General features: G+C 57.9%; 1 protein-coding gene across 4 annotated transcripts; it reads right to left on the reverse strand.

Moving 5' to 3' along the window:
* Nucleotides 1-495: 495 nt before the first annotated feature.
* UCKL1 (uridine-cytidine kinase 1 like 1) lies at nucleotides 496-19,752 on the reverse strand. 4 transcript variants are annotated; one of them, XM_059827029.1, is made up of 15 exons: nucleotides 19,662-19,752; nucleotides 15,593-15,780; nucleotides 14,850-14,956; nucleotides 14,463-14,633; nucleotides 14,140-14,211; nucleotides 12,733-12,922; nucleotides 11,277-11,338; nucleotides 6,339-6,358; nucleotides 3,801-3,899; nucleotides 3,333-3,426; nucleotides 2,944-3,006; nucleotides 2,456-2,578; nucleotides 1,986-2,093; nucleotides 1,452-1,608; nucleotides 496-875 (listed from the first exon to the last, which is right to left on the reverse strand). In XM_059827029.1, the coding sequence occupies exons 1-15, from the start codon at nucleotides 19,727-19,729 to the stop codon at nucleotides 799-801; spliced, it is 1,599 nt and encodes a 532-aa protein (XP_059683012.1). In that variant the 5' UTR covers nucleotides 19,730-19,752; the 3' UTR covers nucleotides 496-798. The 4 variants fall into 4 exon arrangements, with proteins under 4 accessions (XP_059683012.1, XP_059683013.1, XP_059683010.1 ...); XM_059827030.1 differs by lacking the exon at nucleotides 6,339-6,358 and adding an exon at nucleotides 9,853-9,869; XM_059827027.1 differs by having other exon boundaries at nucleotides 15,593-15,786.
* Nucleotides 19,753-23,193: the final 3,441 nt, after the last annotated feature.

Here is a 23,193-nt window from a genome sequence, read left to right on the forward strand (position 1 = left end):
TATGAGGAACTGCCTCTCCTTGGGTACCACTTGGATCTAGAGCATGGTATTTCCTCCCAGGTGCAAGGCAGCAAGAGGAGGGATCTGGGGAATGGGAGCGGTGGGTTTTTTCTCCTGCTCACAGCCCTGCTGCAAGCAGGACACCTTGGTCTGAGGGGGGTTATCCTATCCTTGCAGAGAGGCCGCAGGGTGCTCTCTGTCCCATGAGGTGAAGGCTCCCTCCCTGCCTCGGTAGCATCAGACAGAGCGAGCGCATGCCATAGGGGAGGCTCTCCCTGGGGTGTAAGAGCTTCAGTGTTCACCGAAGAGAAGCAACAACAGCTGCCTGTAACCAGCACAGAGCTGTAAGAACCGCTCTGCAGGGTCAGCCTGCTCCTCAGCAGCAGGGTCTCAACCTCCTGCCGCCGCTTGAGATAGCTCCCCTCCCAGGGCAGCAGTCCCGAAGGGCTGCGAATCCTTCTGGGCACTGCTGGGGCATGACAAAGAATGGCTCCATTCAAGAAAACCAGAGAAAAAATTTATTACTTTTCTTTATAAAATATCTCCAATAAGTTATATAGGCAAATATTTATTTAAATTAAAATAAATTAACTCCGCTTTATGCTGGGACACACGACGGTCCACAAAGTCAAACTAGGATTTGTGTTTCTTTGAAAAAATATGCCCTAGATCTCCAATGTAAGATTTGAAAAAAATATCTATGCTTGGTGAGGAGGAAGGAGAAATCTCTGCAATGGACAGAAGGGGTTAAGGTGCGGTGCTGAAGCTGTCTGGGGCCAGTGGCCTCTCCACATCCAGCTAAGTGCTAAGAGCATCTTCATCATCGCTCCAGTCTGGAGGAGCGTCCGTTCCAAAGTAGCGATCCCCAAAGTTCCCTGCGGGGAGAAAGAGAGATGCAGTCAAGGTGCAGGGAGCCCTGGGACCTGTCCTCCAGCCTGCCCTCGCTCCAGCAGGCAAGGAAACAAAAGCAAGTTTCTCCAACAGCTTGAACAGCTCTCAAACTCGCGTAGCAGCAAAACTGGAGCAGCCTGGAGGCTGTTTTAGCACCCCGTGGCAGGCGTGTTTCCTGGCACAGCAGAGGTGAGGACAGAAGAACAGAGTGAGCTTGTTTTGGATGAGCTTGTTTAAGGCGGCAGCTTAGGGAATGAGGTGGGCACAGGTCTGCTCCAGCTGTCCCACCCCAGCTTCTCCACCTGGGGCCGGAGGAGGCTCATGGCACGTGGAATGGCTCCTTCTGCCAACGAGGTTATGGCTGCCTGACAGCTCTCAGAGTGTGCATGTCGATCCCACCACCCACGTGGCAGCAGGACCCAGGAGAGGCAGTGGGTCCCCGGGTTAAATAAGGCCAGACCTAAGCTGCTGCTGACAACCAGGGCTTCACCTCCTCTGGCGAGTGGGCCAGAAGCACCAAAAATCCCCCTGCAACAGGTCATTCCTACCCAGATACTCACCGATGCCGGGGATTATCCGGAAAAGGTCGTTCACCTTCTTGTCCACAGCTGTGGTGATGATCTTCACCCGGGGGAAAGCATAGGCAACTGAATGGACACCCATCTCCGCCATAAGCAGGGAGAGGAGGAAGATCTTGTCTTCTGGGACATCATGATCCTACAGGAAAGGCACGGAGACAGCTCGGGGTAAGGGTACCTAAGGCATGTTACGGCCCATGCCTCCAGCGAGCGGCACTTGAAGCGCTCGAGGGCCTTCCTGGAGCCACTTTCTCTCCTCCCCTCTCCAGCTGGGGTTACTGGGCACAGGACCAAGAAACCAATTAAATCCAGGCTGTTACTACACAAGGAAGGAGTGACTTTGTCAACGCCTGGTTACAGAGCCACTCCATCTTGTCCTGGCTCCCATGACACCCTCCTTCACAAGGAGACAGTTTCAGTGCAAGGCCCCTCAGCACGGCTGCGGCTGGTGTTTTGCACGTTCTTTGGGGGGGGCGAACCACCCGCCCTCTGCAGCGTGCCCCACATCCTCCGTACCAGCAGCACCCGCACTGCCATCATGGCTGCTGCGCCCGTGGAGACCGTGCAGTCCATCAGGATGACGTGGTCTTCGCTGATGTCCTTTGGCAGCCGCAGATAGTGGAGCTGGGCAGGGGGGAAGAGAGATCAGCTTAGAGGCTGCAGGCTCAAGGCGAATGGAGCAACCTGAGCCCTTCTCTTAGAGGGGTGAAGGATCTTTCCTGCATCCCTATCTCTGAGACCCCAGCTGTCAGCTTGGAGCCAGGCGCTGGTGCAAACACTTGGACAGCAAACCAGCGCCTGCGTGCACAAACACGCTGGCAAAGCCCACTTCAGAAGCTTTCAAACCACTCGCTTTCTGAGCACTCACCTCCCGCCAAGATCAACACTCGGATCACTGAAGAACTCTCAGGAAATACCTGAGTCACCCCCTGCACGCAGGCTAACAACAGGAGATGCCCTCGGCAGCTCAAGGCCCCGGGCTTTACCTCCGGCTCGCCCGTGTTGCAGTTGGTCTGGATGAGAATGGTCCCGATGCGGACATCCTTGCACACCGCTCGCAGCGCTGGCTCCATGGTCTCGCCCGCCCGCAGGATAGACACCCCGGTGATCTGCAGCACACAACGAGGGTGCACGGGAAGGCACAGTGCAGGAGGTGCATGGCACCCCAGTATGGCATTGAGCCTCGACAGTGGGAGACTCTAATGGGCACCCCCAAAGCACATCCCTTCCAAGAGGGTTGTGCTGCTCCCAGTTCAGGCTGCCTCCCTCAGAGGGAGGGCAGGAGTGGCAGTGATATTGCTGATGGCACCCCAGCCACCGAACTGCTGCCTGTCCCGATGATACAGGGTATCATACCTACCACAGCAGGCACCAAACCCAGGCCTGATGGAAGCCCTGAGAAAGGAGGGGTGTCCTTCCCCTGCAGTGTAGCCCCATGGGTCAGGGTTGAATAGTACCTTTTCCTTCCACTTACTTGCTTCCCGCTGTATGTCCTCCCTTCGTAGTCCTGTCCCTGAGGGGTCTGGACTGTGCAACTCTACAAAAACCATGTGAGAAGCATTAGTAAGGGCTCTGATGTGGCTCTCAGAGGAGCCCTGGTGCCAGCGAGCCAGCCAGCTGCGGGCTGGTCTGGACCCTTGGAAACTGAGGCTGGACAAAGAGTTGTCACCCAGGGCCACGCCATTGCTCCATGGCCTAGGGGAGCCCTGCCCCATTTTAACCTAGAAGGAAAGGGCGGATACACGGGGAAGGCTGGAAGAGCAGCCCCAGGGCTGTCCCGGCTCCCTGGCAGTTACAGGTTAGGAATTGGAGAGGAAACACAGCGCCTGCTGCTCGCTGTCCCAGCTACACCCTTGAACCCACCTGGAACGGGAGCAAGGAGAGCGCATGCTCAATCAGCAACCGCATCAGCCTCTTGGAGTAGAAAATGAACTCATCTCTGCTGGTCTCCTTGTTTCTAGAGGGGAGGGAAAGGCAACGTAAGCTGTGGACCAAAAAGTGCCCCAGGAGATGCTGACAGAGGTCAGAGGCTGCGTGGAGGGCAGCCCCTGCCCCTGTTTGGCTGTCAGTGTTTTGTTTGCACCGGGTCCACCGGCTGAGCCTAGAATTGCAGTGACAGTTTTAAGGCAAAAGGCAGAAAAATTGTTGGCAAGACCATGGAGCACTCACAGCACAGCTCCTGTACCCAGGGCGCACCACCCTCTATCCTGTCCCATGTCCCCAAGTCGTGAGGACAGCGCACAAGTGGGATTTGGGAGCTCAAAGCAAGCCGAGCCCGCCCCAGCCGGCACCTAAGCCCCATCCCGCCCCAGGAGGCTGCGGGGGCTTTACCTGATGATGGTGTGCATGCCCCTCACCTGAGGGGTGCTCTTCAGCACACTGAGGGTCTGAGGAAGGGGGTGGCACTGGTGGGCAGAGGCCAGGGCGGCCCTGAAAACCAAACACATGGTCAGAAGGTCTCCAGGCAAGGCTGCCTGAAGGCTGGTGCACAGCACACGGCCGGAGCCATCCTCCCAGATGTCATTTCACACTGCAAACACACACCAAGGCCATCCAGCCGAGCTGAACGAGCGGCCAGCCCTGGCCGGTCCCCCCTGATGGTAAAGGGACCTGCTCCCACAAACGGGGCAGGGAGCGGGTGGTTGGTGGAGTCAGGGGGACCTCGCAGCCCAAGGAGCTGCCCTTCCTGCTGGGCAGCTAACCCATGGTTGGCCCATCTTGGTTTCCACTGGTTGGGAAGAAAGTGGAAAGTAAAATCAAACCCCTCTCCTGCTCGGGAGTCTTATCTGATGGTGGATCCTGAACTCATGGGGTGAGGAGGAGCTGTCCTACAAGTGCCAGATGTCACCAGAAAGGGGACAGGCAGCCAGGTCCGTGGTGCTGGCACACGGCTCAATGCGGAGCCAGGCTGCAACAAGACCATTTCAGAGAGCGCCTGGCCCATTCAAGGCTAGTTGGATTGACACCAAATTAGGAATAGATTCAAGACTTTACGGCTGGACAGGACTGGGTTTGTGTGACTCATCTCCACATAACTAATAGGGTTGGGAGCTATTCTTGGATCAAGGGAACACCATTCACGGGGAAGCGCACAATGGAGCCCCATTAGTCACCTCTCTCTTTGAGAGCGGCAGTAATGAGATGAAGGTCATATCTATTTGGCTTCCACAAGGCTGGGCAGGATGGACAAGCGACTTTGTCTGGGAGGAGGGCTGGGGTCCGAAAGCCACACGTCAGATCACACACGTGCCAGCGGCTGCATCCCGATCAGAGAGATGTTGGGGAGGAGGAGAAGAGAGCAAACAAACGAAAGCACCAGGTGATTAAGATTTCAAATCAAGCAGAAACCTGGATTAATTGCATACGCACAGAAGCACACAAGCGGAGAAGAAGACAGAGAAGATGACTGGGTAGGAATGGAGGAGGGCAGGGCTAGATGACTTGAGGCCTCCATCCACATAGCCATCTCCTGGTCTTGGCTGACCAACACCAAATGAGACATTCCCAAGGCCTGTGGGTACTTAAGGGCTCCTTCTTGCTTTTGCCAGCTCCAGTCCTACGTAGCAGCAAAGAGCCCCTACGCAGGGAATGCTCCCGAGAGCCGAGACAGCTCATGGCTGTGCGGCGCACGTGGGATGGGTTGTGATCCCATCGCAGGCTTGCCCGCTGCCGGCAGAGCCCGGCTGGGTTGGGGCCAAGCCCAGGCCGCTCCCGCTGCCTGCAGACCCCACAACCTTTTTAGGACAAGCAGCCCTCAAGGCCCCGGACCTGCCGTCAGTGAAGCGAGCTCACTCTGTTAGTCACCACAACTCGGGTTAGCTGCCTTCGGAGATGCTCCCACGCCAGGGCTGTGCTGCCGGCAGCACCCAGCAGCTCTGCCCCCGCAGCCCCCACCCCCTTCCTCCTGCCAGACCTGGCCCGGGGACAGATTCTAGGGGGGCACAGTTGCCATCCAGCCCTGCCTAAACCCCTCCTGGCCCCAGGGGTGCAGTCCCACACGGTGGGCGAGGACCTGACCACTGCCTATGGCAGACGCTGCTGCCTGCACAGGGGCCGCCTGCTTGCCTGCTTCTGGGGGGGGCAGAGATCAGCCCCCCAAAGCAGAGCCACACACCCACTCATGGCCCCAGCTGGGTTTGCTAAGGTGACAAACTGCTGTCCCCAGACCAGAGGGGCTGTAGGGGTTGTAGCCCACAAGGCTGTCTCTCACCCACCACGGCCCACCCAGGGACACAGGCTGGAGCTTGCTGCGGGGACCTCTCCCCTCTGTCACTGCCAGGTCCACATCACAGCATCCTGCCATGCCAGCGGGATGGGCAGCACCTCTCCTGCCCTGGTCTCTGTGGTGCTGCAGGTCAGATGTGTGGTGACCCAGCTCCTGCTCCCTGCCGCAGGCGCCAGCGAGCGCTCCTACCCCCGAGAGCAGCCCCACATGCCTGGGAACACCTCCCCTGCACCCCGAGCTGTCAACAGCCCCTGGGGAAACGCTGTCAGCATTTTGTCACCGAGCTTTCCGCACCTTCCTGCGACACCCGCCCAGGGGCTGGTGCTCAGTGCGGGGACGGGGAGGTCTGGATGCAACTCTGCTCGGGCCCCTGTCCCTGACAGCCCAGCGAAGCTACTCAGTGCTGTGGGGGTCCCCGCAGCGCTTTCTGGGGGGAACAGCAGCAGGTCCCATTTTTGGGGTCAGGATAAAAATGGTCTCTCAAGTCCTCCCACCCTGGTTTGCTCTGCACAGCCCCAGCAAAGCAGGACCCTGTGAGCTGTCTGCCCGGGTTAGTAACGCGGCTCACACTGCACAGCCCTCGCCCCCATTCCCCGGCGTTAGTGTCACAACCAGAACACTGCCATTAGCGTTTGTCTCCTCACATATCCCAGCGCAGCTTCCTCTGGTCACCAGGTGGGAGGGATGTTCAGGGGACACGAGACAGGAAACACGAGAGTTTAAGGGGAGAGGGACAAACACAACATGAAACAAAGGAAAAAGCACTGTCATTAGTCAAAGGGGGGGAAAAAAAGCCCTAACTGATCTATGGCTCTTGGATCTGCCCGGTGCCTGGGCCATCGCTGTACAGACCCCAGCACTCCTCCCTTGATGACCATGTCATGTCACGGCTGCTCTCCGCAGCACCGTCTCTATGCAGGGAAAGCTCCATCTGCTCTCACGGCCCTGGAGTCACGGCAGGGACACTGTCACATCTCTGTCCCAAGTGGTACCACACTGCAAGACCAGCTGCAGCTCTCGGAGCCCAGAGGGCAATGCCCAGCCCTCGCCCGGGGCTCTGCTGCAGTCCCAGAGCAAGCGCAGGTGCTCCAAGCCAAGCTTGCAAAAAAAAAACCCCTTCATCCAACCTGCCCTGCCCCCATGCAAACAGCTTATGGGCTCACAGGGGTGCCCATCTCCCAGCACGCTGCTCAAGCCTGGGACAGCCTGGAAAGCCGAGAGCGCTGGGAACATGGGGAGAAACCCAGCTCTGAACTGAACATCACCGCCCACTGGGAAGACCTTCCTTCCCCCGAGTTCACCTGGACCTGCCCTGGGATCGCCATCCCTTGGAGAGGGGCTGCAGGCTGAGGCAGAGGGAAGAGCTCAGCCTCTCCGGCAGCTGTCCTGATACAGCCGTGTCGCCTGCGGTGAAGCCCCTTGCCCAGCCCTGGCAGGAGGGACGGAGGGAGCAGGTCTCTGCCACCACGACCTGCAGGCAGCCTGCCTGCAAGAGCAATGCTTCCTGTCCCTCCCCCTGCCAGGCAGGACTGCGGCGGAAAATTCAGACGGGCAGCCATGAGCACGTCAAGAAAACGTCTCACTTTGGAAACTTATTTTTTCCCCCCAGAACAAAGGCTTTAAAGGGAAAAAAAAAAAAAAAGGAAGAAGAAGAAGAAAGAAAGAAAAAGAGAGAGAAAGGGGTGACCATCTCTCAGGAAGGCTTCAGGGAACATCCTCAGCTCTTTGTTGAGCATGCTATCAAGCAGGAAGCAGACAAGAGACATCCAGCTACAAAGGAGCTAATGCAGTCAAGGCATTTCAAACACGTACAGCGGCTGGCTTTCATGGCTGACATTTCAAACAAGGGCTATTAAACTGCGCCACGGGTTGATATTTAAAGACACAATTGGCAAAGGGCATGCCAAGCTGATCGAGACCTTGGGGGTGGGGAATATTGATTGGCGAGGGGAATTCAGCTGAAAAGAGCACCGGCTCTGAGAGCGGGGCTGGCTGCTGAAATAGCATGGCGGAAGGGACGGTAAACAGGCTCGGCTGAGAGCACCGAGGCATGGGCTCGCTGGTCCGGCTCCTGCTGCTGGGCTCGAGGAGAAATACTCACCTGGGCAGGGATGGAAAGGGAGCGCCTGTATGTAATTGCATCTCCAGCACATGCACAGTAAATATGCGGGAAGCTGGACAAGAAATACCCCAACTGCAAGGACGCTAAGGTCTGACCGGCGCTCTGAGGGAACACAGAGGAAGGCGATGATGCCCCTCAGCAGCCAGCATTTACAGGAAGAAAACAAGGCTTGCAGGCCCAGGGAATGGCACCACTTTCTTTAAACTCCTCCGAATTCACCCATTTGATCAGCTGAGCGTCGGGAAGAGGCACTCCCTGCCCGTCCCAGCCACCCTCCGGGTCAGGAGAGGCAGCCCAGGGCCAGCCTGGCACACAAGGACCAGCAAAGTACTTCGGACTGGGGCCAGATCTAAGCATCCAGGTTTTATTCTACTGGCTACAAAGGCCTCGCTGTGTCCCCACGGCTGCCAAAAGGCAGTGACATCAGAACAACAACCGTGACATTTAGATGAAGCCATTCAAGACAGGAGGACGGGGAATTGTTTTAGATGAAAAGCCCCCTGTTTGCCGAGCACACCTCGCTTGACACACGTCTCTCCATCCACCTCGCTCCTCCTGCGAGCGCAGAGCCGCAGAGGAGCTGATGGGAAACAACAGCAGCAGTGAAAGCACTGGGACTCCAGGAGTGTTAACAGATTTTTTGCAGGAAATTTTTTCCAGACTTTCTGGCAAAGGCATAAATGGAAACCACGAGCCTTAAACAGAACATAAAAATGTCTGCAGCTGTGGTTATCACAGAGTTATTTTTGGAGGTCAGAGTTACCTTTCCAAACCTGCTATCATACTTTCTTGACACGGTATTAAATACTTGATTTTTAAGGTGCACAAAAAGATGACCTGTACTGAGTGCCACTTTGATTAAAGAGGAGAATCCCTGGAAAGAAAGGAAATTTTATATGTGTATATCGACACACATACATATGGGCATATATACATATATGCACACACACATCAGTCTACTCTCTAATGTTAGTCCTGCAATTTTTTAAAGCACAGACTTCTCTCCACGCTAAAGAGCACCTTCCTGCCTGGATCTCCAGATACACAGGGAAGCTTACGCTGTCTGTATGGCAACGTCAGGCCTCATGGTGTTAAACAAGCAAACAGAAATAAAATAAAACATCCAGTTGCCTGGTCTAGGAAATGAATGGCAGAAATAAGTAAAGCAGAGTCTTCTCCTGTTCCTCTTAGGTATTTGAAAAGCTTTTTGTATGCTAAATGTAAATTTTGGGGTTACTTAGTTAAGTGCCTCCATACAATGATGGAGATCTAAATGGAAACCCATCTGCAGTAACGCATCCCCTCTGCTTCCTACAAAAATACCTGGAAACTTAGCTGGCTGCTTAATGGAAGCGAGAGAGCTAAAGTCCCACCTGGATCCACATGCTGAAGCGGTTAAGTAAATCAACATATACTTTATAGCATCCACCTCCAGACACTGAGAAATTAGAAATCCTCCTGCATTAGGGCATAAGTATTTTCTTAGTCCCCAAGTAGTTGCTGTGTAGTCTTTAGACACTGCGGGGAAGCGGGTACCTCTCGCCACGCCAAAGCTGCTGCGCTCCTCCCGGGTGCCATCAGCCTTGCAGCTGAGAGCCTCCGCGGCGGCGAAGGATCCAGGGCTCCCACCACCCTCGAGCCGCTTTGTTTAATTTAATAATTGATGTTTAATGATGTTTAATCATCAGGGATGGAGAGTGGCTCTGAACAACCGTTCGTCTTAGAGGATGAAGGGAAATAAAAGAGAATCCCAGGACACAACTCTTCCCCTCTTGCAGAGACGGGGGTCCCCAGCTCACAAACCTGGCCCTCAAGCTGGTGGTACCCTCGCAGGACGAATACATCCCTGGGGAGCAGCCCCGTCCCCGCTAGTCCCAAAGCCAATGACAAGGCGGCCTTTCGTCAGCTTCGAGCGTGACGAGGCCGTGCGTTATGCGAGCTGTCGGTCTCGACTGCAGGTCAGGGTTAGGCCAAGCAGTGCCTGGCATTGGAAATGCCTCGGGCTGCACAGACAGGACAGAGTTAGGGGCTCTTACCTGACACTGAGTTCACGCTGCGGCAGCAACACAAAGACACAATGCAACCGGTATTAAGCATTGTCAACACCAGGGTCGTTTCAAGATAAAAGAAAAGGAAAAATAGGAATATTTTCCTGCATTCACATGTAGCCTTTTCCCCTTCTTCCCCTCCCCAAGGAAATGAAAGCCACCCCCAAGCCAACCCCTCGCCTGGCTCGCAGCAGCACTCTGGGGAGGACCTGCGGTGTTTGCTCGCTGCAGCGTCCAGCCGGGAGCTTTCCTGGCCAGATCCCAGGGGTTGGGAGAAACAGCCATTTCCCTGCTCCTGGCCTGCACCCATGGCTGTGTGCCCTCCTCAGCCTGGTGCTAGCGACGACACAAGGGCTCTGCTCCTCGCTCCTGTGACCTAGGGTTTAGAAACCAACTTCCCGACCTGCCAGAGCTTAGTGCTGTAAATCCGGGCAGTCAGAAAACCCGACTGCCGCCTGCAGCCCTGTGGAAAGGGGGTGCTCCGGGAGGGGGAACCGGCCAACACGCCTTTGCATCAGAGCGGTCCCTCCTGAGCAGGCACGATGCTATCGCGGGCCAGCTCACTTCCAGGGGACGAGTGGCTCCTGCCGCCTGGGAGCTCAGAAAGGCCTGCAGGAATCGAGCCCTTTACTTTCAAGTGCATCTGTCTCCAGGTCACGCTTCTTCCACCTCCCAGAAAAGCGGTCTGAGCATCTCCACAACTTAAACATCAAAGCTACAGATGTGGGGCGGGAGGAGGCTGTGCTGCTCAGGGAACAGCAACACACAACAGGGTCATTTGATCGAAGGGTGCCAGGCTCAAACCACTGGTCAGGACTGGCCCAGGACACACAGAAGAAGACTTGTTAAACCCAGTGATGGGGAAGGAGATGGAAGCATTTGCCTGCGTCGGGGCTCAGGCTGGGGGTCAAACATGACAAGACTTTGGGTTTGGAAACCCATGGGCTGCACCCAACGTAGAAATGTAGAAGTGGGCTCTTGACTGGAAAGACCATGCAGCGGTGTCTGCAAGGGGGTGAAGAGGAGAAGCCAGAGCCAGAGAGCTGAAGTATTGCAGGGTTTGGGGCAATGCTGGCCCTGGGAGGGCTGCAGGCAGGGAGAGCGCATCACTCAGATCACTGGAGGATGGTTGGTTTGTCCTCAGATGACTTGCTCTCCCAGGGAGGGAAGAAAGCTGCTGCTGGACTTGCACTAACCAGAGCACAGGGACAAGGCAGTCTCCTTCGCTGAACTGGAGGGAGCAGGGCTAGGAGGAGTTCACGGGGACAGCCCCGTGGCTTACACGCCTGGAGCATGGAAGGAAGCCAGGCCATTCCCACCTTGGCACCCAGAGCACTGCTTCCTGCAATGGCACCACTGCACAGGCAAAGTCGACCCCACCACTGATACCTGGGGGACCAGGCAGCTCTTACCTCTTCCAGCTGGCTGTGGACGTGCTGAACGATCAGGTCGATAGCCACTGTGTTTCCGCTCCCTGGAGTGAACCAAAAGCAAAAGCAAGACAGCCTGGTCAGGACTGCAGTGCTAGCAGTGCCTGAAACACATTTCTTCCCCAAGCTCCCCACTATGTTCAAAAATACACCATACCCCAAACATCCCCTCCCTAGCAAAGCATCATCCAGCAGGAGACATTCCTGCCGTTAATAAATTCTTATTTAGTAATCTATTATCGAATATTTAGAAGTCACCTCTGGCTTTCAAATCGCTAAGCTGCAGGAGCTGGTAGGGCAGGAGACTGGTTGAGGGAAAGGTGCAGACTTGCCCCTAGGAATCTGCTTTCGGCCAGTGTTTGGAGACACTCAACTCAGTAAGTTTGCAGACGACACCAAGTTGGGCGGGAGTGTTGATCTGCTGGAGGGTGGGAAGGCTCTGCAGAGGGATCTGGACAGGCTGGATCGATGGGCTGAGGCCAATTGTATGAGGTTCAACAAGGCCAAGTGCTGGGTCCTGCACTTGGGTCACAACAACCCCATGCAACGCTACAGGCTTGGGGAAGAGTGGCTGGAAAGCTGTGTGGCAGAAAAGGACCTGGGGGTGTTGATCAACAGCCGGCTGAAGATGAGCCGGCAGTGTGCCCAGGTGGCCAAGAAGGCCAATGGCATCCTGGCCTGTGTCAGAAACAGTGTGGCCAGCAGGAGCAGGGAGGGGATCGTGCCCCTGTACTCGGCACTGGTGAGGCCACACCTCGAACGCTGTGTTTAGTTTTGGGCCCCTCACTACAAGAAGGACATTGAGGTGCTGGAGCGTGTCCAGAGAAGGGCGACGGAGCTGGTGAGGGGTCTGGAGCACAAGTCTGATGAGGAGCGGCTGAGGGAGCTGGGGGTGTTCAGTCTGGAGAAGAGGAGGCTGAGGGGAGACCTCATCGCTCTCTACAACTGCCTGAAAGGGGGTTGTGGGGAGGGGGGTGTTGGTCTCTTCTCCCAAGTGACAAGTGATAGGACAAGAGGAAATGGCCTCAAGTTGCACCAGGGCAGGTTTAGGCTGGGTATTAGGAAAAAACTTCTTCACTGAAACGGTTGTCAGACTCTGGAATTGGCTGCCCAGGGAGGTGGTTGAGTCACCAGCCCTGGAGGTATTTAAAAACCATGTGGATGAGGCACTTAAGGACATGGTTTAGTGGTGGACTTAGCAGAGTTAGGTTTACAGTTGGACTTCATGATCTTAAAGGTCTTTTCCAAGATGATGGGTCTTCTCCTATGATTCTAACTGGAGGGACCTTTGCTTTGGCACGGGACAGCCACTCTTCCGTCCTTGCCAGCCAGAGGGCGGTGGGACGGGCCAGCAGAGCTGAGCGCAGAGGAACAGGGTTTCTCAGGTCCCACTCAGGATTGAGCCACGTGGCACCTCGGGGCAGCCCTGGGCAGGTACCTCGGGGGACGACGATGTCGGCCAGCCGCATGGTGGGCTGGATGTACTGGTCGAAGGCAGGCTTGACAAACTTGTTGTACTGCTTGATGACACCTTCGATGTCACGGCCACGCTCGCTGATGTCCCTGCGCAGGCGACGCACCAAGCGGATGTCCGAGTCCGTGTCCACAAATATCTTCAGATCAAGGAGCTGAAATGAGAGGGGAGGGAACAAACCCCACCAGGTTAGGTGTGTAACTCGAACTGACCTCCACCAGCCACAACCAGAAGGCTGAGCCCTGTGCACGGCACAACGCCAGTTTAACAGAGCTCGGCTCAGCTCTTCTCTGGCCTGGAGGGAGCTTTGCCTCTGCAGCCCCTGAACTTGAACCTGGCAGTGCAGGTGCTGCAGCAAGTCCTTTCCTGCCACCTGCCCCTTACTCTCATGCTCCCTGAGACCTGTCCTGCTCCAAACCCTGTCTCCACTTCTCAGGAGCTCCAACACTTTGGCTGGCTGTTATTTAAGAGCGAGGAGGAGACAAGAGAAGTTAATGCCCACGACACAGACCAACAGGCTTAACCCAGGAGCGCTGGCTCCTTAATGCCGGAGGGGAGCCAAGCGCAGCAGGTCAGCTCATGACACTGCCCTTAATTGCGAGAGACAAGAGCAGGGATGCTCAGAGGAAGCTCCTGGGGGATTTACCCAGCTGTCCACTGGAGGTCATCGTTGCTCCAGGAAAGCGCAACCCAAACGCTCGCTTGGCAAGGAAGGAAACTTTCTAGACTGAGCTTGGCTAAGTTTGAGCATGGCTCGCTCCCTCTTACAGCATTTTTCATGTATCCAAATAATTCCCAAGGAAGTCTGAAGCGCTGGATGAGTCCACTCTAGGAACACGAGGCTTTGCGCAGTAGAAGTACAGCAGATGTTGCTTCTGGCTGTGCAAGCTGCATGCCACGCGGAGGTGGGCTATTTCTAGTCATATTTATACACCACCACTGCCAGGAACCAGGTCACCACTCGGCTTCCAGTTCCTGGGAACGGATGGCTGAGATCAAGGTCTCTGCTGAAACGCTTGACCTCTGCCAGGGGCTCTTCCCTTGTCGCTGCAAGAGTCAAAGCTATTTCTCTTGCACAGTGAAGTGCTGCAGCAGCCAGTGTAACCTGGAAGAGAAGGTCATCTCCCTGCTGCTGACCCTCAGGAGAAAGCATGCTCCCACCATCTCCCCCCAGCAGGTTATGGGGTGGAGGGCTGGTTTGTAGGGGTGATGCTGAAGCACTGTGGGAGGACAGGGTCCCATCCAGCGGTGCACTGGAGCCCCAGGGCACCTGGGACTCTCTTTGTGCTGCGACATAAGGCTGCAGAAGAGGGGGCTGCAGCGCTTGCGCTTGTCAGGCTTCCCCAGAACCGATTCTAAACCCTTCCTCACCTTCAAGAGCTCCTTGTCCGCAAATGCCATGATGCCTTCAAAGATAATCACATTGGCGCCATATAGGGTTTTCTGTGGAGTCAGAATTGATGTGGTTAGACACAGAACATGTGTTCAGAGACGCCCCATCCCGGGGAATCTCGCTGGGTTGTTACTGACTGCTACAGCTCACCCGAAAAATGCGCCCTGAGCCAGCCACAGAGCAGAGGGTGACTGCATGAGTCTGACTGCAAAAGGCAGGGGCTGGAGGGGTCCAAATGGCACCCCCCTCTCCTGCCTTGGCAGTGCCCCCACCTTTTCCCACCCCCCTCAGTGTCCCGTACCCATTCCTTCTTCCGGCTGTGGGTGGTGAAGTCGTAGATGGGGATCTTCACGCTCTTGCCTTGCTTCAGCTTCTTCAGGGTGGCGATGATGAGGTCAAAGTCAAAGGCGTCGGGATGGTCAAAGTTGAAGTCATTGCTGGCTGCCTGCTCCTGCTGCTGCTTGGTCAACACCTGCCCACAGAGGAGAGGTTAGTGCACGTGGCTGTCCCCACCGGCAGCCTTCCCTCCCCACCGCCCTGCCCAGCAACCTCTCCCCCTGCCCCAAGAACCATCTGAAGGGGAAACCATCAGGCTGTCACTAAATCCACATTGCGTTTCCCCATCAGGGGGTGATGCCAAGGGCCATGGCAGCCCAAGGAGCCTGGCCAGGACGACGCGCAGCCTCACCTTGTAGAAGGAGTCCATGGACAGCAGAACGACCCAAGGGACATCAAGAGCCTCAATGATCATGGTGGCCACCGTGGTCTTCCCAGAGGCGCTGCCTCCTCCCAGGCCTGCCAGGGAAAAGGGGATGAAGCCACCAAACCCCCAATCTGCCTTTCCAACCACAGACTAGAGCCCAGGTCCTGCTCTGTTGCACTAAGTTGGAGGAACCTCCAAAAAGGGAGATCAATAGGCACTACAAGAGAGAGATTATTCTTGAACATGTCAAATGGCACGGACAATAACTGTCAGCAACGTGCACAGGAAAAGCTGGGAAACCCTTCGTTAGATGGTTGTGGAACAAGGGGAGAGCTGGCATGAGAACCAGCCTAGATTAAATCCCTGGGAACTCGTGACAACCCAGGCAACACGAGTTGAGGGAACAACAAGCAAAGACTGGTCTGCCCAGTGCCTGCTATAATCCATCACCCCCATCTGCAAGCTTTCAGCTTCTGCCCAATACTACAGCTGCCCCAGTCAACACTGGACTGACCATGGGGTCTCTCCCTGCTCCTGTCCGGGCTGAGCAGCTCACAGCCTGGAGTCTGGAGCCAACCTCAAGTTTCCAAGGAGGCTGTGGGGCAGGAATCCTCCTAAGATCTCCTGGAGAGCCACTGCACAGGCAGCACCGAGGCTGCCCGTGCTAGCCTGCACCGGCTGAAAGGCAGAGGTGGGACAGAGCCCGGACACGTGCTGCGTCTGCCTACCTATCACGAAGGCCTCTTTGGACTGCGTCCCGTGCTCGTTGTACCACGGCGGTCGGCCGGCTGTGTAGATGGTTCTCTTGCTGGTCCGCAGCAGGGGTGGCTCAGACTTGCACTGGCTAGTGGTCCGCTTTCGGGGTGGCTTGGTGGAGCCCACCGCAGGGTACAGCCGGTCTAAGGATTCGGCACTGCTGTTGCTGGGGACAGGGAGAGGAAGGAGCTCAGTTATGGGTGGTGGGGAAGGGCCCGCGTTCCTGGTGAGTGGGAGCGGCATCTCTGGGAGATCTCACGCTGTACGGGTGAGGGATGCAATGGAAGAGAGGAAGAAGCAACCCCAGGCCTACTGCAGCACTACCAGCACCTCTGCAACCCCAAGCCATGGCCAACATCAAGAGATCCTCACACAGGATGACATTTTAACCTGGAAAAGGTGCAGCACAAGCATCACCTCCTAGAGCCTTACGGCTTGGGCATGTCTACATTAAATAAACACTCCAGTGAGCTCTCAAAAGCACCAAGGGTGTTATCACAGAGGGCAATAACCTGTCCTGACGTGCCAAGGGAGCTTTCTGGGGGATGGAAGCCAAACGCACGGGCTAGAGCTCAATCGTCCTCGTCCCCCCATGCACAATGGCTTTCCTCTCCCGCCTTTGAGCACTCCACTCCCACCCAAACCTCTACATCTCCCACCCTTTAGGACTGAAACCCCTGGGGACAAGCCTGTGAGCTGGCCATAGCCGGGCAGTGGGGCTGCCAAGCTGTTCGCATCTGCTTTGCCATGCGGGCTGAGCGAGCACCGAGCACGGCCAGAGCCCTGGAGCTGCTAAATGCCTCTCTCTTATCTCCCCTCCCACTGCGGCCTGGGGAGGGAGAGGAACAAACCACCCTCTGCAGCCCTTTCAAGCTTGGCAGCGGGAGAACAGTGGCTGGGAGGCGATAAGTGGCCTCTGGCCAGGAGATAAACTGCAGCCCCGCCACCCGGCAAGCACCGGGATGGGGAGGATTATTTATACCAGCTCCTGCTCCTCCCCACTTGCAGTTTCGCCTTCTCCTCCCTGTGAGAAGGTGCAAAGGGCTCTCCCTGCTCACGCTTGCTCCTCTCCCCAGCTGTGACTGGGCTGGAAACGAAACCTCTGCAAGGTCAGAGAGCCCTGGGCACCGAATGTGCCAAACATGGCACCGTTTGGTACATCCCAGCCAAGCCGGTGGGGCTTTGCTGCCTCTCTGTTATTTTTTGCTCTTGAAAGGGCTTAAACTGCAGGGCTTTACAGATTTTGGTTTGATTTTAAGCTGGTTTGGTATGAAGATTAATTCCCTTCCCTCCCCCAGCCCTTTTTAGAACAATTTTAGACAAAGATCAAAATTTGAGATCGGCCATCTGCGCGTAAAGCCACCTGGCAAACCCCGTGAGCGTGGCGCGAGCCCCCCGGCCATGCCATCCCCACCTCCCGCACCGGCACGTCCCTGCGGAGTGGGCAAAGAGACAGCGATTTGCCTGGCTTTGCTGAACCCTGCCAGCAAAAGGCAGGCTGCAGCTCCCGCCCCTGCGCCAGGACATCTCACACTGACGCCCACCCTACACGTGTGCACCTACAGAGTCCCCCCGCGAGAGCCTCAAGCCCCCAACACCCCGTCCCATGCACGAGCCCATCGGTGCACATGGCCAGCACCCAGCACCACCAGCCTCCGGCTCGCTCGGGAGCCGTGAACATCCCAAGGATCGCTTTTAAAAAGCAACGTCAGGAGGGGAGACCCACCGGGAAAGCCTTCTGGGGCTTCTTTCCATGTAAAGATGGCTCCTTCCACCAGAGAGGCAGGAGAAGCAAACCCAGATGGGGTATTTCGGTCTCTTCTCCCACCAGTGATGCTGCAGCAGTAATTAGCCACCGCGCGCTATTCCCAGAACGGGGCTGACATCAGCCGACGATGCCGGTGCATAAACAAAGTCATTTTGGCTTGATAAAAGCAAGAGATGACAAAGACACAGTTGTTTACCAGAAAATAAAACGGTCCCTTTCATCTGCGTCCCAGCCCCTCTCCCGGGACTGCGGTTACTCGAGAGCCGTGCCGCCGGCGCTGCCGCAGAGGGCTGCTCAGCCGGTTTTCCTCCAGGGATACATGCCAGTCTCCATGCGACAGGCGAGCGTGTCGGGATGCTCTGCTCTTTGGTGTAACGCAGCGCCGAGCTCTCCTGTGCCAACCTCAGCCCACAGATGCTGTGGCCGAGACCACGATCCGCACTCTGTGACGCTGACCGAAGCCACGATTCCCAAAGCAACTCCGAGTTGAGCAAAACTCTGATTTTTGGAGCTGGAGCAGAGCCCGAGCGAGAGGCTGACCTCCGCAAAGTCTGCTACCAGCATCTTTGATTAGCACCGACATAACCCAGCTCCTGGCAGGGATGAGGAGGTTCGGACCCCGACGGCTCCGACTGTGCCCGGAATCACAGGCTGTGGTCACAGCTGACAGCCCGCTTTCCCAGCCCTCCGCTCCCCGAGGCACAGAGGGGACCCACCCCGCAGCTCCACGCTGGGGCGTCGCCGCCACGGGACGCAGGGACACGCGTGGGGACGGGACGGTGCAGGGACGGTCCTTGGCGAGAAGCGGAGCCATCCTCCACCCGCACGCCCGGGGCCGCTCTTGGATGCAGCATTCTAATCCTGTTCCAAGAGCTGGCCTGCCTTGCCTCCTCTCATCCAAATACTCTTGGACTTTCCCCTGAATTCTGTACCTATAGATATCTATAGATAAAGAATTCTCTGTCTGTATCTATATAAGAGGTAGATATTCTACACCTCTTAAATCAATGTTTCCCGTGATTTATCTCCGATAAGCACAGCCATGGGGAGGGCCGGGGGACTGTCCTGGAGTTCTGCAAAGGTCATGCATTTTCTCCTAATGTTACACTTCAAGTTTTGTAGATGTTTTCCGTGGCTGCCGTTGCCAGGAAGGGACTCTCCTCCTCTCCAAAGGAACGGCTGATCCCAGCCATCTCGCTGCCATCTCCCTTGGCCATTTCTTCCTACCGCTTTTTAAAAATTCCCTGCAGCAGCGACAAAGCCCGTGCGATGCCCCTACCTGCAAGGTAAAGCCCCCAGAGGAAGGGAACTCTCTAGTTATAGCTGAAGTTAATGCCATTGCTCTAAGTGAAGGACAGTCCTTGACCCACGCAGACCCTCCCCAGCCTTCCCGAGCGCAGCGTACCCCCTGGGTTTCAGCGGCACGATGCCACAGCAAGGCAAATATGAAAGGCAACATCGCCCTGGGCTTGGTAACCCCTCTCCTGCAAAGCCTTCCTGGAGGACTCGGCTGCCACCAGCTCTCCGCAGACGGTCCCCAGCTTTCGGGGACGCTTTGCCTTGCCTGTAGTCGGTGCAGCCTCGCTGGAGTCTGCCCGCGCCCCTCTGCCAGGAGGATGCTTGACCCCACAGGGATGCCCATCTGTGGGGTCTGCTCCCCAAAAGGGCTCTCCAGCCCCACAGATGTGCCGGCACAAACGGAGGAAGCCTTTTGCTCCCACTTACCCCAAAGCATGGATTTACTGGGGTGAGAGGGGCACCCCTCTCCCTCCCCCATGGCCGCTCCCATCCCTCTGCCCTCCATGCTAAGGTTCTTTGCATCCCGCTGCCCTCCGAGACCCCCCGACCATCCCGGATCCATGCTGGGCTGGGAGGGGAAAGGCAGCAGGTCCCAACGGCCCCCGCAGCCAGCAAGGAAAAATGGCAAAGCCCCAAACCTGAACTTGGAAGCAAACAGGAGAGCTCGTCCTTGGCCCCGCGCCCCATAAACAACACAGCAACCAAGCACCCGGCCCTCCAAATCCACCCGCCGAGTCCCCCGCAGCTTGCCGTACGGCGCCGGGCTGGCTTCATCCCACATCCCGTGGGAAGCTGATCTTTCCCCCAGCTGCCGCCTGCGCTTTTGCAGCCCTCAGCTGGGCAGGAGCCGGGGACCGGGACCGGGGAATGGGAACCGGGGCTGCCGAGGGTTCGCTCCAGCAAGCAAGGACTGAAAGCAAAGAGGTGAAAAAAAGTAAAAACCCACCCAAAACCGAAGCAAAGGAGGAACTCACCCGCCGTCCGGCCCGAGGGCCCAGCAGCCTGATATGCGGACGCTGGAGAAGGCCGGAGGACTGCTCATCTCCACGCTGCCGCGGAGCGGGAGGTGATGCCGTGCAGAGGGTGCTCACCCCCCGTCCCTTCAGCTCCTGTCCCCCAACCTCCCGGTGCTACCGTGGCGAGAGGATGGCCGTGCCAGCGGGGCTCCCCGGGCAAACCCCGGTGCAAGGAGCCATGCACGGGAGCGTCCTCCCCCGGCACGGGGACTGCGGGCTCCCCAGGGGCTGGGGCAACCCGGACCCCCCAGCAGAGCCGGGGGGCTCAGGATGGAAGATGGAGGAAGGAGAGAAGAGCGCTGCCGGGGAGCGTCTTTTGCCGGGAGCTGTGGAGCGGTCAGCACGCATAAGAGGATAGCTTAACCTAGAGATTACGTTCATTACCTGATATTAATAGCACTGGCTTGATTAAAGAAAAAGCGGGGGGGTCGGGGGGGCGAAGTGACACCTCCCCTCACCGCCCCCCTGCATAGGCAGTAAACATCGGCCCCCCCTGCGCCTCTGCTCCCCGGGACCGGGGCTCGCTCAGCTGCCTGGGACCTACCTTGGGGGCTGGCCAGGGCAACGGGGAGGGCAGCTCTGCCGCCCGCCCGGTAAGTGCGCGGCCGTGAGCACCGGCGAGCTCCCGGCACCGGTGGGGAGGGGGCTGCAGGGGGGCAGGAGAGGACGGCCCCAGGGCAGGGATGGAGGGGGTACCCAGCCAGCACCCCGCTTCCAGCCGATGGAGCGGGCTGGGGCTCGTGGCCGGGGTGCTGCTGGCTGTGCCGGGGCTGTCGGTGTGGGACTCATCCCCTTCCCGTTGCTCCCTGCGGCGGGAGGTCCGGCTGCGACCCCCCCGGTGCTCAGCTCCCCAGGGGAGAGCTGCCCCTCGCCATCCCCTCGGCCCGGAGTAAACAAGTGGGTGAAACTCAACACCCCGGGGCTGCGGGCGGCTAAGAATAACGTCCCGCTGGCTGCTCGGGCCTTGCAATCTGCTCTCTCAGCCTTCCCCCTGCCAGCTGCCCGCTGCCCCCCCGGCCATTTCGGCTCCTCTCCCAGCGCCAGCCTCGCCGGGGAGGGCAGGGAGCCCGGGCACCCAGCGCCCAGCAGCCCTTGGGGGAGGCTGGGCAGCGGCTGAAGGGCAGGACGCCCAGCAAGGGGTGGGAGACAGCTGGGGACCACGGGAGAAGGGGTCCTGGCCAGCCCCGGAGCACAGGGACTGGGGCAGAGCAGCACCCACCACGCAGCCCCTGGGTGCTGAGAAAGGCGGGGGGGAGCGGAGGTGACACCAAAACGCCAGGCAGGCAGCAGCAGGCAGGCTCTGCCAGGGACACGACGCGGCGCAACGAGGTCCTGCAGTCACCGAGCGAGCCCCCAGCCCACCCCGGCACGGCGAGACAGGAGCTCGGCTTCAGCGCACCCACCTCCGAGGGGGTACGGGGAGGATGCTCCCCCCACACTTGGCACCAAGCAGGGCTGAACGTCTGGGGATGGGGCCAGAGACGGGGAGAAGACCCCTTCCTCCTCCTCCCCAAAGCAAGGGCTATTCCAGAGGCGGGGGACACACGCTGCGTCCCGGTGTCCTCAGCAAAACCCCACTGGATACGGGGGTCACCGGGCACGGCCGCAGCAGCCCCCTCCTGCTCAGGTCCAGCAACGGGACCCGCAGAGGAGAGCATCACCCCGAAACACGCCTCAATGACTGCAGCGCTGCTAGAGCCCAGGGACAAGGGGCTGGTCCCCGAAGAGGCTGCGGGGGAGCAGGATGGGACAGGGGCGTTTCAGAAGTGACCTGTCCCCAGCTCCAGCCACGGCCGCTGCCCCAACAACGGCAGTGAAGTGAGCGATGATCAAAGGAACCTTTTCCATCCTGTGATTTCAGCACGGACTCCCCTTTCTCTGTAAAAGCTCTTTCAGAAGTTTAAAAATAAAATTCTCTTCCGCAGCAATTTCTATTCTTTCTCATTAAAGGAGCAGAAAAGAAAAGGGACGAGGAACTTGGCGCTGAGGAGCCCTCGCCCTCGCCAGGGCGACATTGTTCCTTATCGCACGCTCCCTGGTGCATTTTTCCTGCCTTTGTTTAAAACATCCAAGCGACGGGACCAACTCTCCCGGCGGCTCACCCAACATCCCAGCCGGGCTCCCAGGTGGGACGGGAATCGCCTGCACCGGCTCTGAACCCCAGCAGTGACCCAGCCTTCCTCCCGGCACACGCTCCTCCGCAAATTGCCTCTGCTTCCCAATTCCCTTCCCGGCTTCCAAGTTCTTGCACAGGCCGAAACTCCTGGGTTTTGGACTTTTTTTAATTCTAGATGATTTTTAAGTGCGAATCCCTCCTCTGTACTCGCAGCCTCCAGGAGCTGGACTTAAAATTGGGAGAAATAGCAGACCCTGCGAAGGCTGGGGTCCCCTTTTCCTTCCAGGCACGGAAAGCTGCTCGGCGGGTTTTCCTTGGGATTTAAGGATGGAAGCCGAATTGCCCGTGGCTTTTCCTGGTTTGGTCGCTGTAAACCAAATACCGTCACCGGATCCGTGTAAAAACTCAGGACACACCAAGCGGAAGGATGCCTGGCCCCGCCGGAGAGGGTCCCTCTCCCAGCTCCCACCCCTGAGCAGCACCCGTGGGTGCGTGGGGGCCAAACCTGCTTCCCTCCATCTTTGAGCGTGGTCTCTGTTGGGGCTGACCTGCGCGGGCCAGCCCTGAGCTGGGCCGTCCGTGTCCTACGGCATCTTCAACTTAAGCCGACAGCGGTTTCCCCGCAGCAGCCTGGTGCAAAACCCCGGGGCCACGTGGGGCGGCCCCACACCAGGGTCCCCCCGTCCAGGGAGCAGGGTGCGGCGGGGCCGGATCCCACCACCCTGCCAGCAAGCCAGGCCGGAGGATGAGTTTCATTCAGGGAATGCACAAGGAAAGGCTTCAGGAAGGTCTAAGCGTTGGGATGGAGGGACCCGCCCGAGGGATGGAGGGACCTGCCCAAAGAACAGAGGGACCTGCCCGAGGGACCTGCCCATGGGATGGAGGGACCCACCCGCCACCCCACTGTCAGCAGCTCCAGGGGTGCCGAGATGCTGCCCGGCAGCCCCGCTGTGCCATGCCCGTGCCGTGCTCCTCCTGCAAACCCACGGAGCATCGCGCCCGCCTTTCCCCAGCCTCGCACCAAGCTCTGCCGCCGCCCTGCCCCGGCCAGAGCCTCCCCGGAACAGGCCGGAGCATCCCCGGGCAGCTCCACGCACGCACACACGCTCTCGTCCAGCTCCATCAAGGACTCCGATTCCTAACGACGACAGGACAAACATTTCCCTCTCCAAACCCAATTATCTCACCGCTACTCATATGGCGCCGGGGCCGCGGGAACCGCGCGGTCAGCCTAACCGGCGGCTCGCTCCACGGTGGAAGGGGCTCGGTTATACACCCGGTTACTCATCTCCCGCCCGTCCGGCTCCTTCCTCCCCTGCCTCATCCTCAGCCTCCCCACTACCCGCCACCGACTCACAGGAAGGGCAACGGCAA

Source organism: Gavia stellata, chromosome 20 (genome assembly GCF_030936135.1).
Source record: "Gavia stellata isolate bGavSte3 chromosome 20, bGavSte3.hap2, whole genome shotgun sequence".
Lineage (NCBI taxonomy): Eukaryota > Metazoa > Chordata > Aves > Gaviiformes > Gaviidae > Gavia > Gavia stellata.